The sequence below is a fragment of the Saccopteryx bilineata genome, chromosome 12 (genome assembly GCF_036850765.1).
Source record: "Saccopteryx bilineata isolate mSacBil1 chromosome 12, mSacBil1_pri_phased_curated, whole genome shotgun sequence".
NCBI classification, from domain to species: domain Eukaryota; kingdom Metazoa; phylum Chordata; class Mammalia; order Chiroptera; family Emballonuridae; genus Saccopteryx; species Saccopteryx bilineata.
Genome location: NC_089501.1, coordinates 50,620,006 through 50,633,340, shown reverse-complemented (window position 1 = coordinate 50,633,340; position 13,335 = coordinate 50,620,006). Strand labels below are relative to the sequence as shown.

The 13,335-nt window shown below is 45.2% G+C and overlaps 1 protein-coding gene and 1 non-coding gene across 4 annotated transcripts in view; both read left to right on the top strand.

Moving 5' to 3' along the window:
- The first annotated feature begins 30 nt into the window (after positions 1-30).
- Positions 31-13,335, top strand: part of SERAC1 (serine active site containing 1) — a 40,140-nt gene continuing 26,835 nt past the window's right edge. The window contains exons 1-5 of one of the 3 annotated variants that reach the window (XM_066248552.1): positions 31-127; positions 6,598-6,689; positions 10,106-10,142; positions 11,416-11,552; positions 12,713-12,802. In XM_066248552.1, coding sequence (XP_066104649.1) covers positions 6,599-6,689; positions 10,106-10,142; positions 11,416-11,552; positions 12,713-12,802 — 355 coding nt within the window. In that variant the 5' untranslated portion in view covers positions 31-127; position 6,598. Of the gene's footprint in view, positions 128-865; positions 1,161-6,597; positions 6,690-10,105; positions 10,143-11,415; positions 11,553-12,712; positions 12,803-13,335 lie in introns of those variants that run through there. The other 2 variants (XM_066248553.1, XM_066248551.1) reach the window with 2 other exon arrangements.
- On the top strand, positions 9,510-9,641 carry LOC136316520 (small nucleolar RNA SNORA72). Its single transcript, XR_010727750.1, has one exon. It is a non-coding gene; the product is annotated as a small nucleolar RNA SNORA72 (small nucleolar RNA).

The window sequence follows — 13,335 nt, the reverse complement described above, 5'->3', positions numbered from 1 at the left end:
GCCGAGGGGGCGGAGCCGGCAGCGCTGGGGGCGGGGTCACGTGCCGCCCGCCACCGGGAAAGGTGGTCTCCTTGCTGACCAGGCCCTCAGCGAGCAGCTGCGGGCAGCCAGGCCCACCTGCCGGGAGGTAGGAGGGGGAGCCCGGGCTCGTGGGGGCAGACGAGGGCGTCAATGAAGCCGGGCAAAGCGAGCAGCTGGGCGGGTGGTGACAGGGCTCGGCTGGGAGCGGCCGGGGCGCCCCCGCGTGGCCGGGCAGCCCCCGACTGACCCGCTGACCCCGGCCGGGCCCGAGGGCCTCTCTCGCAGCCTTGGCAGCCCCCTCTTCTCCGGCCGCCGCCCTCCTCTGGTGCCTCTCAGAGACCCAAAGAGCACGCGCGGGTACCACCCGGGGGACGCGATCGTGACGGAATGATGGGAACAGGGAGGCTGAAACCGTCTCCGCTCAAATCGGAACCTTTCCGACCTCAGATTCTAGCTCTGACCCGGGAGGCTTGAAGAGATTGAATGCTGACAGGTCTTTGGACGCGGCGACGATCATTTTAACCCGAGAGACCTCAGAATCTTCTAAAATGAATTCCTGCCCCACATTCTGGCCTCTATTCTAATAGCTCTGTCTTTCTCCGTTTTTACCGGTGGAGATAGGAGATTCGTGCCTTCTGCTCCTTAGGTTAAATGGTACTTCCCCAGTTGAGCTCACGATACTGTTTACTCCGTCCGTTTATGTGATTTAAGAACCCAGCTCTTCCCTTTAGTTCCCTTTTCCTATCCCTCAAATCTTTTCCCTCCCATTGGGCTCCAGATTGTTGCGGCGCATGCGCGCTCCGGTTAGTGTGCACCCCAAGTCTAGTTCTTCCCAAGTACCTTTGGTTGTTTTCCTCTTGCATGCATTCTTCTCCTTGACCATCACAGTTGCATCACAGTGAACCCCCCTCCATTCTTGTGCTTCAGGTGCCGGCCTGATGCCTGCACACTAATGACCTGTGAGGACTCTAAAAGTCTCTTTTCAAAGTACACTAACCCGTCTCTTTCACCCGCACTTCAAACCTGCTTTTCTTCCTGTTTCTTCGAATCATCCAGATTGAAAATCTCCAATTATTCAACAAACCTTTTTGGGCACGGAATATGTGCCAGACACTAGTCTACACACTGGGGTTACAAAGGTAAACAAGCAACTCTTTATAGTGAGTGCAGAGAGACATTGAAGTCAGTTAACAGAAGGTTTCCTGTGGTGATGTGATGGAGTGATTGGAGGAGTTACTTTGGTGAGTTGGTGTCAGAAATGGCCTTCCGAGCCCCCATATTGTTTAACTTTGGTGAACGCTGGGGAGGAAACAGCCCTCCTGACAAAATGATTGAAATATTTATCAGGAAGAGTAAACCTGCATAAATAGTTAAGAGAAGTTTGAGACAGATGAGTAATGCTATCAAAATATATAAAACTATAGCATTTAAAACAGTGTGATAGGGCCCTGGCCGGGTAGTTTAGTTGGTTAGAGAGTCACTAAAATTATAATTACAATAGATTTCCCAATGAACAACGAGAAATACCAGATGAACTATCAGTTGAAGTATCATTAATGCGCTGGAGGAAACCTACTGTTAATCTCGGGTTCCAGATCAGTTCTGTTAAGAAAGATGAAGGCAGGGACATTGCTTTCATGTTCATTGCTTTATCTCCAGTGCTTTTGTTACTGGAAAGGGGGCCTGACCTAGGGTGGATCGACCTAGGGCTGACTGGTAGTGTGTCGGTTCTTCGACATTGTGCCCATTGCAAGTCTTGTGGGGTCCCTTAGAGCAGTGGTCCCCAACCCCCGGGCCGTGGACCGGTATATTTGGTACCAGTCTGCAGAGAAACAATAAATAACTTACATTATTTCTGATTTATTTATATTTAAGTCTGAACGATGTTTTATTTTTTTTTTTATTTATTTATTTTTTTTTCATTTTTTCTGAAGCTGGAAACAGGGAGAGACAGTCAGACAGACTCCCGCATGCGCCCGACCGGGATCCACCCGGCACGCCCACCAGGGGCGGTGCTCTGCCCCCCAGGGGGCGATGCTCTACCCATCCTGGGCGTCGCCATATTGCGACCAGAGCCACTCTAGCACCTGAGGCAGAGGCCACAGAGCCATGCCCAGCGCCCGGGCCATCTTTGCTCCAATGGAGCCTTGGCTGCGGGAGGGGAAGAGAGAGACAGTGAGGAAAGCGCGGCGGAGGGGTGGAGAAGCAAATGGGCGCTTCTCCTATGTGCCCTGGCCGGGAATCGAACCCGGGTCCTCCGCACGCTAGGCCGACGCTCTACCGCTGAGCCAACCGGCCAGGGCCTGTTTTATTTTTTAAAAACGACCAGATTCTCTCTGCTACATCCGTCTAAGACTCAATCTTTTTTTTTTTTTTTTTTGTATTTTTCTGAAGTTGGAAACGGGGAAGCAGGCAGACTCCCGCATGTGTCAGACCAGGATCCACCCGGCACACCCACCAGGGGGTGATGCTCTGCCCCTCTGGGGCATTGCTCTGTTGCAACCAGAGCCACTCTAGCGCCTGAGGCAGAGGCCACAGAGCCATCCTCAGTGCCCGGGCCATCTTTGCTCCAATGGAGCCTTGGCTGCGGGAGGGGAAGAGAGAGACAGAGAGGAAGGAGAGGGGGAGGGATGGAGAAGCAGATGGGCGCTTCTCCTGTGTGCCCTGGCTGGGAATCGAACCCAGGACTCCTGCACGCCAGGCCGACGCTCTACCACTGAGCCAACCGGCCAGGGCCTAAGACTCACTCTTGACGCTTGTCTCAGTCATGTGATACATTTATCCATCCCACCCTAAAGGCCGGTCTGTGAAAATATTTTCTGACATTAAACCTGTCTGTGGCCCAAAAAAGGTTGGGGACCACTGTCATAATGGATAGGAGAAAGAGGCGAGCAAACGCACCTGGGGGAAGAGGAAGAGGGGAAAGGCACGCAGGTGGGCAGGTGGCTGGCTGGGTGGCTGGCAGCAGGTGGGCGGGCAGGCAGGTGTGCTCACAGAAGGGAGAGCAGCTAGGTTCTCTATCCTGAGGGCTTTTAAGGGTGGAGATCTTAGAGGTGGTCCCAGGGGAGGATCTCAGAGGACTATTCATCAGCTTTCCAGGTGCTTCCTTTTAGGGTCTTGGTCTGCACCCCAGGGCAGGGGTCATTAGTTAATGCAGCTGGTCCTGAGGTCAGCGTGGCATCATGGCATCACTTGTCTGGTTTTGATGCTTTTCTGGGCTTGGAGCTAAAACACAACTGAGGCCTAGATGTTATCCCTTGGGGTTAATGCTTAAGAGCTATTCTCCAGCCCCTTGTTTGTTGCCCCTCTAAGGAGGTCTCACCCACACAGCTAGCAACATGCCAGGGGAGGAAAGGTCAGAGGAGGGCCCAAACTGCATGAACAGCAATAGGAAAGGCGGGGTCTACACCACAAGACCAGCAATGTGCTAGTAGAGGAAAGGCTGCCGGGGGCGAGGCCCTTGGTTTCCTGGGCACCCAGGCCTTTCTAGCCTGGTGACGTCTGTGACTGGCCTATAGTCCTTGCTCTGCTTGTGTCTGTCTAACTGCCTTCCACACTTTCAACAGTTCCTGGTTCATTAGGGACTCAGTAAAGTATTTGTTGAGTAAATAAACACTTTAAAGAAAAGAGAAGTTGACAAATGTAACGCCAGTACAAAAAATTGTAAAAGCCTCTCTCAGGTACTAGTATAATAGATCGTGCAGACAAGAATTAGTAAGGTTGTAGAAACTTTTAACAACACACTTAACAAGCTTGATATAATGGACATGCTAAATTCTGCCCACAATTCCGAAGCATCTATGCCAAATAGCACAATAAAAAGATAATCTTCCAAAATTTTATATGTTTAGAAAGTAAAACAACCCTTTAAAAAAAAATCCATGGATTAGAGGAAAAATCATGGCTTATAAAATTTAACTGAAGCAAAACATATGGGAACTTACAGTCTTCAATGAGTTTATGAAAGAGCAAAAAATGCTTATGATACATTAGTTAGGCATTATTGAAAAAGTTAGGAAAAGGACAGGGTGAGCTGAAAGAGAAAGTAATGAAGAGCTAAAATGGAAAACAAAATAAAATAGACATCATACGAATGGTTAAGGCAGCTGTATGCTCAGTAAGGGCAAGGGCTGCTCTCCCTTATTTACTACAAACAAGTTTCCATCCTTGACAGGTAATAGGAGCTTAATAAATGTTTGTTGAATTAATAATGGAATAGATTAGCCAGAACTGTGAGAATAAAATTAGAAGATAGGGCATACTAGCTAGAGGAGGAGAAAGGAGGGAGTCAAATGCTTCAGACAAAGCAAGATGACTGAAAAGTGGATTTAACACAGATGTTTCTCCCCAGTGACTTTGAGAATGCAGTTTCAATGTTGGAGGAAGACACACTGGGAAACAATCATAAAGAAAAGTGAGAGAAGAGGCAATGGCTACAGGGCACTTGGGTCCAGGGAGATTTTTTTTTTTTCCGTTCGTTTTCATGTTTTGATGGTTTAACATTGGACAGCCAGTATTTAGGCAAAGAGTGTGTGAAAAGACAGAGTGTGTGAAGATTGAGAAGACAAAGATAGATGGTGAATCAAGGTCCCCACAGAAGTGAAGAGAGATTGGGGTCTAGAACACAGGCCTTTAAAACAGTGACCTTTACAAGTTTACCTGTTGCTGAAACTATTTTGCTTAGTCATCAATTGATGTGCTGGAATCTGAAGAAAAAAATTTTAAACTTTTTGTGCGTGTATGTGTTATCTCTAACATATATTTGTTACATGTGTACATCAAGTAATTTCCCACTAATCTCTATAAAGCTGCTAGAAATTTTTTATATGTTGAACCAAAGGACCATTTTCCACATGAATCCCTCAAGAAAAAAGTGCCTTATCCTAAGAGAATGTGATATGATTCTAGAATACTGAGTTGTCTAGAAACAGTTGTGTTATATCGAGATCATCTTTACTCAGTTTGTGAAGTGGTGGAGAGTTTTCCTTTACTGAAGTGCCCACAATGAACAAGTGTCAGTGATTTTAGGTCCTGACTGGCTGGCTCAGTGGTAGAGTGTTGGCCTGGCGTATGGATGTCCCCAGTTCAATTCTAGGTCAGGGCACTCAGGAGAAGCGCCCATCTGCTTCTCCATCTTTCCTCCCTCCAGCAGCCATGGCTCAACTGGAGCAAGTTGACCCCAGACACTGAGGATGGCTCCATGGCCTCTGCCTCAGGCACTAAGAAGAGCTTAGTTGCAAAGCAACGGAGCAGCAACCCTAGATGGGCAGAGCATTGCCCTGTAGGGGTCTTGCTGGGTAGATCCTGGTTAGGGTGCATATGGGAGTCTTTGTCTCCCCTCCTCTCACTTAATAAAAAAAAATAAAAAAAATTTTAAACAGTTTTGGGTACCATCCTGAAGGAGTTGGAGAAAAGCTAAATACTTTCAGGGGTCCCAAGTAGATCTTCCATTCAGAGCTGCTTTTCATTTCTGTAGGGTCTTCAGCCATCAAAGGTAAATATGAATACCTATCCATATGCACATATGTGTGTGTGTATATGTATATACTTTAAAAGACATTAAAAATTTAAATTCCTTTATTGATATCTTTATTATATGCGGCTTAAGTGTCTGTCGCCCATAGCTTATTGGTTGCTTGCGTAACTGTACTAGCCAATGGGGTGAAGTTGCCATGGCTGAACGCAAATTGAGCGTGTCAGGGGGAAGGTGAACATTTGTTTGCATTGGCAATCATCTGTTTTACATAAAAACTACGTCTTAACGTAATTTCTTTTAAGAATGCCTCCTAGAAAATACAGCACTGAAGAGGAGAGAAAAGGAGCTAAAGCTGCACAAAAACGGCTTTCTCGACAAAAAGAAACCACTGAGCAGAGAAAGACAAGGCTTGCTTCAGTCGCAGAGCAAATGCGTCTTTCTCAGCAAAATGAGACTGATGAGCATAGAGAAACAAGGCTTGCCTCAGATGCAAGACAAAAAAGCCTGTCTCGACAAAATGAGTCCCTTGAACAAAGGCAGGAGAGAAATGCAAAAAAACGACAGAGTAATGCTGACCGAAACGCAAAAAGGATTAAAACAGTTTCAAACAGAGAAACTTTAATTTTTGAGCATTCCTCTGGTGACATGAATATTAAATGTGAACACTGTCAGTCCTTAAACTTCAAGTTAGAAACTAATCGATTTGACCACCCTGGGTAATTCAGTTTGAATTAGCAGACACCTTTGCACAAGTCATTTTAATTACAATTTATAATATCTAGAACAGCGGTCATTTCGTATGACTGCCGGGCTTTCTAGTTTTGAATAATAACCTATGTTTTCCAGTTTTCTTCTAATCATTGTTTACAATTGGACACAGTTTGAAGAACAATCAAAGTACTAGCAAAATATTCTAATAAGTCAGCTTTAAGTTTTTAAGGGAGAAATATACTTTTTTTAATTAAAAAGTTTTTCCCTGGTCTTAAAAAACATGATTCTGTGGGCAGTCCAACTGTGATTGTGACATGTTCTTATGATTAAAAGAAATGTTTTGAATTACCTGCCAAACTAAATTTGTTATAATTGTTTTAAATACACAGAATGTCTCTGGCTGCTTATTGTGTCATTTGTTGTAGAAGAATAGGAACCTCAACTCCTCCTCCAAAAGGCAACACATACTGGAAAGATATCAGTGAGTACAGTTTATTTTCTTTTATTTTTTATTTTTTTTACAGGGACAGAGAGAGAGTCAGATAGAGGGATAGATAGGGACAAACAGGAACGGAGAGAGATGAGAAGCATCAATCACCAGTTTTTTGTTGCGACACCGTAGTTGTTCATTGATTGCTTTCTCATATGTGCCTTGACTGCGGGCCTTCAGCAGACTGAGTCCCCCCCCCCCCCCCCCTTCGAGCCAGTGACCTTGGGTCCATGCTAGTGAGCTTTTTGCTCAAGCCAGAAGAGCCTGCGCTCAAGCTGGCAACCCCAGGGTCTTGAACCTGGGTCCTTCCGCATCCCAGTCGGATGCTCTATCCACTGCGCCACCGCCTGGTCAGGCAGTGAGTACAGTTTAAACAATAATATTTTTTTATAGAAGGAGTAACCAGTTTCCAATGTGGTCCACAAAAAACTTACTTAACCCGTGATATGTCTCAGAGTTGTTTATGTCTTTTCTAGGTTTATGGTCCACCCCAAATTGGGAGGCCCAGAGCCAGAACATACCCCTTCTTCTAGGGGATCTTTTCCCTTCCCTGTGTTTCCTGTCAGAGTCCTCCTTATCCTTCTGAACTCAAGCATTACCGCATTGCCGTGCAGCAGCTATTTATTAAGCTGCAAAACACAGTGCCAGGCAACTGTAGCAGGTCCCGTGAATCCAGTGGTGAGCAAGGCTTGCTTTATGGGAGCTCAGGGTCTAGCACCAATCTGTCTTTATTTATCACTAAGCTTTAATTGTAAAATGAGAAGATTGGCCTCGGTCATCTTTCAGGTGTCAGGTACTTATATACTGTTTATTTCGTGTGGCAGGTCCTAGCCATCCTAGGCCCTGAGGCTACAATGCAGGCACACCTTGGAGACATTGCGGGTTCAGTTCCAGGCCACTGCAATAAAGCAAATGTTGCTGTAATGTGAGTCGCACAGATTTTTTGGTTTCCCAGTGCACATAAAAGTTATGTTTAGCCTGACCAGACGGTGGTGCAGTGGACAGAGTGTCGGACTGGGATGCAGACAACCCAGGTTCGAGACCCCGAGATCGCCAGCTTGAGTGCGGGCTCATCTGGTTTGAGCAAAGCTCACCAGCTTGGACCCAAGGTCACTGACTCGAGCAAGGGGTTACTCTGTCTGCTGAAGGCCCATGGTCAAGGCACATATGAAAAAGCAATCAATGAACAACTAAGGTTTCGCAACAAAAAACTGATGATTGATGCTTCTCCATCTCTCTCCGTTCCTGTCTGTCTGTCCCTATCTATCCTTCTCTCTGACTCTCTGTCTCTGAAAAAAAAAAACAAGTTATGTTTACACTATACCATAGTCTTTTAAATGTGCAGTATTATTATATCTAAAAGGCAATGTTATATACCTTAATTTAAAAAATACTATTGCAGCCCTGGCTCGTTAGCTCAGTCAGTCAGAGCGTCGTTCCAAATCGACAAGGTTGCAGGTTTGGTCCCCGGCCCGGGCACACGCGGGATGCAACCAATGAGTGCGCGACTGAGTGGAGCAACAAATGAATGTTCCCTTCCCCCTCGTCTCTTTCTCCCTTCCTCTGTCTCTCTAAAAATCAATCAGTAAATAAAAAATTAAGCCCTGGCCAGATCGCTCTGTTGGTTGGAACGTCATCCCAAAGCACAGAGGTTGCTGTTTTGATCCCCGGTCAGGGCACACTCAGGACCAGCTTGATGTTCTTGTCTCTCTGTCTCTGCCTCTCTCTAAAAAAAAGGAAAAAGAAAAAAATGTTTTATTGCTAAAAAATGCTAACCATCATCTAAGCCTTCAACAAGTCATAATCTTTTTACTGGTGGATGGTTTTGCCTTCGAATTGTAAAAACTGCAATGAAGTAAAATTAAATGAGGTGTGACTATTGAAGAACACACAGTCCCTGTTCTCAGGGAGCTTCCGTTAGGTCTTTACATAGATCGTTTTTATTTGTTTTTGTTTTTATTTGTATTTTTCCGAACTTGGAAACAGGGAGGCAGTCAGACAGACTCCCGCATGCGCCTGACCTGGATCCACCCGGCACGCCCACCAGGGGGCGATGCTCTGCCCATCTGGGGTGTTGTTCTGTTGCGACCAGAGCCAGTCTAGCGCCTGAGGCAGAGGCCACAGAGCCATCCCCAGCACCCGGGCAAACTTTGCTCCAATGGAGCCTTGGCTGCGGGAGGGGAAGAGAGAGAGAGGAAGGAGAGGGGTAGGAGTAGAGAAGCAAATGGGCGCTTCTCCTGTGTGCCCTGGCCGGGAATCGAACCCGGGTCCTCCGCACGCCAGGCCGACGCTATACCGCTGAGCCAACCGGCCAGGGCTCACAGAATTTTCTAGGTGAATGTCTGTCCTAAAAACAGATCTAGGCCCTGGCCGGTTGGCTCAGCGGTAGAGCGTCGGCCTGGCGTGCGGAGGACCCGGGTTCGATTCCCGGCCAGGGCACACAGGAGAAGCGCCCATTTGCTTCTCCACCCCTCCGCCGCGCTTTCCTCTCTGTCTCTCTCTTCCCCTCCCGCAGCCAAGGCTCCATTGGAGCAAGGATGGCCCGGGCGCTGGGGATGGCTCTGTGGCCTCTGCCTCAGGCGCTAGAGTGGCTCTGGTCGCAACATGGCGACGCCCAGGATGGGCAGAGCATTGCCCCTGGTGGGTGTGCCGGGTGGATCCCGGTCGGGCGCATGCGGGAGTCTGTCTGACTGTCTCTCCCTGTTTCCAGCTTCAGAATAATGAAAAAAAAAAAAAGGGTTTTCCAAGTTCTGAACAAAAAAATTATAAGTACACTTGTAGAATGTAACATGTATTTAAAATGGGGCTGTCCTGCGAATATTCTCGCTGTTCTGATTTTGTAATAATCAGGGCAGGCTAAACATTCGCTATATTAAGACCATGCATGTGTCCCCAGACCTAGTCTTTTCCCTAGGTCTGGCTTTGTAAATGCTGGGGATAAACCAAGAAAAAAGAAAAAATAAATAAAATGGGGCTGTTTACATATGGTACTTAACCACCAATTATAAAATAATTACTTTGGGAAGAGTCCTTTTATCTCCCTAATAGACAGACATAACCCCTCAACGCAGTTGTGGTAGGAGAATTATCCCTGCCCCTCTACTTCATTGGCTGTGAACTACAAGGAGTCAGAAGGGAAGTGAGCTCCCTGGACATGGCGTTCAGTGGAAGCAGTGTGGGCCAGGGCAGGACCAGCGGTGCTGAGGACACTAGGGTCCCTGCTGATTGGGGCAGGCGTGGCAGAAGTGCTGGAGGGAGGAGAGGAGGAGTGTGAAATTTAGGTTATATTTTTATACTCAATGCTTATTGGTTCATTCGGTTGTGTCTGGAGATAGTGAGCCTGGTGTTGATAGCAACTAATTATATTAATAGAAAAATATCAATAACTTCTTTGTTTCTTTTTGAAGGAAATATAATCAAGTTTACTGGATCACTTATTTTAGGGTAAGTGTCAACGGTGAAATACTAGTTGGCTTCATGGCACTGCTGTCTGAAATCCCAGTGGGAGAGATTTTCAGGGAGCATGGGGGTGTGGAAAGGCACAGATGTGGAATGAGGTGGAGATGACTGGTTGGTCACTGGCTTTACCACTTCAGTATCACACGCTCCAGTCACTTCCCTTCTGAGCGCTGGTTTCTCCCGGGCCCACGTGTGGGATGGGGTTCTGCCCCCTGGCACCTCTGCTGCAAGGAAAGCACTTGACCCATACAGAGCGGGGCTCCCCAAGGAGCTGGCACACACCTCAAGTCACGTCTTGCTTCAGCGTCTGAAGTGGGCGAAGAAGGGAAAAATCAACTGTAGTCAAAATTATTTTTGAAAATCCTACGAATCACCATAAAGCCCTTAAGAAAGAAATTGAGGCTGACTGAGAAAATGAGTAGATTGACATCTGCTATCTTGTGCTGTTTCAGAGGCCCTCGCTTTAATGAATGGAGAGGCTCTCTTTCTGAACATTGTATTTTCCTTTTCTTTTTTTCTTTTTTGGAGGGGTGATATGTATGTTAAGTGCATGTCTAATACTATTCTACTGTTTTTGTTAATAATACTTTCACTAGTATAAATATGAAACAACTCTTAGATGCTAAAATGATAAAGGAGATAGATTTGGCATTTTATCCAAATACATACATTTCTTCATGAGAGTGTGAGGCCAGGCAAAACAAACTTAGATGATTTTTCTCTTTGACTTATTCCAGCCAAAAGATAAATGAGTACTTTTTTTTGTAAAGCAGTTTCTATTCCTGAATATAACTGTTGATATCACAGTTATATTCAGGAATAGAGTGATAGTTGATCACACAACTTTTAGCAAAGAATTTCGTCTTTCATGGTAAGCATGATAAAAATACTGAACACATTTGCTCTTTCTGGCTGCTCAGATAAATCCCCACGGGAGAAGAGGATTCATTCAGACCTTCTCTCTCTTCTTCTGATGCCAGCCACGGTCTGGCCTCCCCCCCCTTTTTTTTTATCTTACCTGCTTTTGCTTCAGGGTAGAAAGCTCAAGAGAAGGTTTCATATAACTGATGTTACTCTACTCGGCTCTGGCTCCTGACAGAGGGCCGCCTTTGTGTCTGTGTTGAGGGAATGTGTAGGTCAACTTGATCTGGGAAACACCTGACTTGCTAAAAAAATCAATAAATAGAAATTTAAAAAAATGACAGTTATGTTACATTTAGATCATATATTTATGATGATTTTTTTGTTTCTTTTTAAGAGGTTCGTTATTTCTTACATACGAAGTTCTGGCCCTGAAGAAGTCTGTGACATTAGATACTCAAGTGGTAGAAAGAGAAAAAATGAAGTCATATATATATGTGCATACAGTTTCATTAGATAAAGGAGAAAATCATGGTAAGTTTATGGTAAAATAATTCCATCTTTGTGAAAAATGGAAGGTAGTTATTGGATTTAGAAATGAGTACTTAAAACACAATATACCTCAAATACGTTCTGCTGACTCTAAGAGCCACCAAACCCTGTGAGAATCAAGTACCTAAAGAGCTCATTGAAGCCCAAACCTCGGACTGCATGTCTGCCCAAGGCTGCAGGCCTCCTCTAACTCCGTGCAGGGAAGGCTGGCCAGCTGTTTCAGTCTCACTCAGAGTTCCACCCTTCATGGGGAACGCCAGTTTGGAGGCTGGCCCTCAGTTTGGCAAGCATAAAAACAGGATTTTGTCACTTAGAGATATCTGATTTCAGGGATCTATGCATTATGCCCACTAAACTGATGAGATGGATTTATAAATATGAACACAAACTTATTTACGCAGGGAAAGAATGTGTCATAAAGACTAGAATATCTGTCTTTACTAGTCAGAACATTCCCCTTCTTCATAGTTAGTCATACAGACACTTAATTAGTAATCACGTGATTGCTTGATGAATGTGAAATGTAGAGCAGGGGTACAGCTTTTCATGGAGATACGGGGCGCCTGGTGAGTCACCGGCTTGACTGACAGCTGTGAGTTCCCACACTGGCAGCGGGGACCACCGCGCCTGCGCACAGTGCGCCTCTCAGTGGGCCGGCTCTACTGCTCCCGCCTACCAGCTGCTACTGTTCATTAGTCTTTCACTGTCCTGTATTTCACCATGCTTTTATAGGGTTACGATTTCAACTGCACAGATAATTTTTATAGCTTATAATTTACCTCACTTACCTATACAGTGAAACTTAATCTCAGTAAGATAGCTCTAATCTTAGTTTAAGAGGGACTTTCTTGATTATAGCTACTCCTCTGTTGTATATGAGGGTTTTTGTTGGGTTTGGTGTTTTATTTTTGTTTTTTTACCTTTCCCCTGATTTGGAGAGCAGTCCTTTTATGGGATTTAGAGTTCTGTGTTCCCATAATGGTTTTAGTTGCTTTGATAGTGATAATAAAAATGGAAGGATGCTATTTTATATTTTCTTTTTGAAAAAAACCTGGAGTTTAGTTTATATTTCTCTTTGAAGTTATTGGAGCATGGCATAAAGCGTACGTATTTGGTGTTATTTATATTTGTAATCACTTCAGGATTCACGTACCAGGCAAGAAAAGAGCTTCACAAAGCAGTAAGACAAGTATTGGCAACCTCAGCCAAGATGTTACGGGGTCCTTTTGCTGGTGAGTATGAAATATTTAATTGGGAATCCTGATGAGAATTCTGAAAGTCATTTGATAGTTGACCTAAGATATTTTCCCATTTCATATACTAACATTTATTATAGCAGTAAAAAAATGATAACGTTATTCTCTTAGGCTATATTTAATTTTAAGGCTTGATTTCTTGGACAGTTTTTTCATTCCATCTTTGAAGATTATTGTTGGTAGATATTTGTAAATAAATATAGAGAGTAAATACAAACTTTTCAAAATTTAAAATTTGGCCCTGGCCAGTTGGCTCAGTGGATTGAGCATCAGCCTGGCATATGGAAGTCCCAGGTTTGGTTCCCAATCAGGGCACACAGGAGAAGTGACCATTTGCTTCTCTCCTACCTCCCTCTTTCCCTTCTCTCCCTTTTCCCTCCTGCCACCAGTGGCTTGATTGGTTCAAGCACTGGCCTCGCACCCTGAGGATGGCTTGGTTGGTCCAAGTGTATCAGCCTCAGATGCTAAAAGTAGCTCGGTAGATTCAAGCATTGGCCCTAGACAGGGGT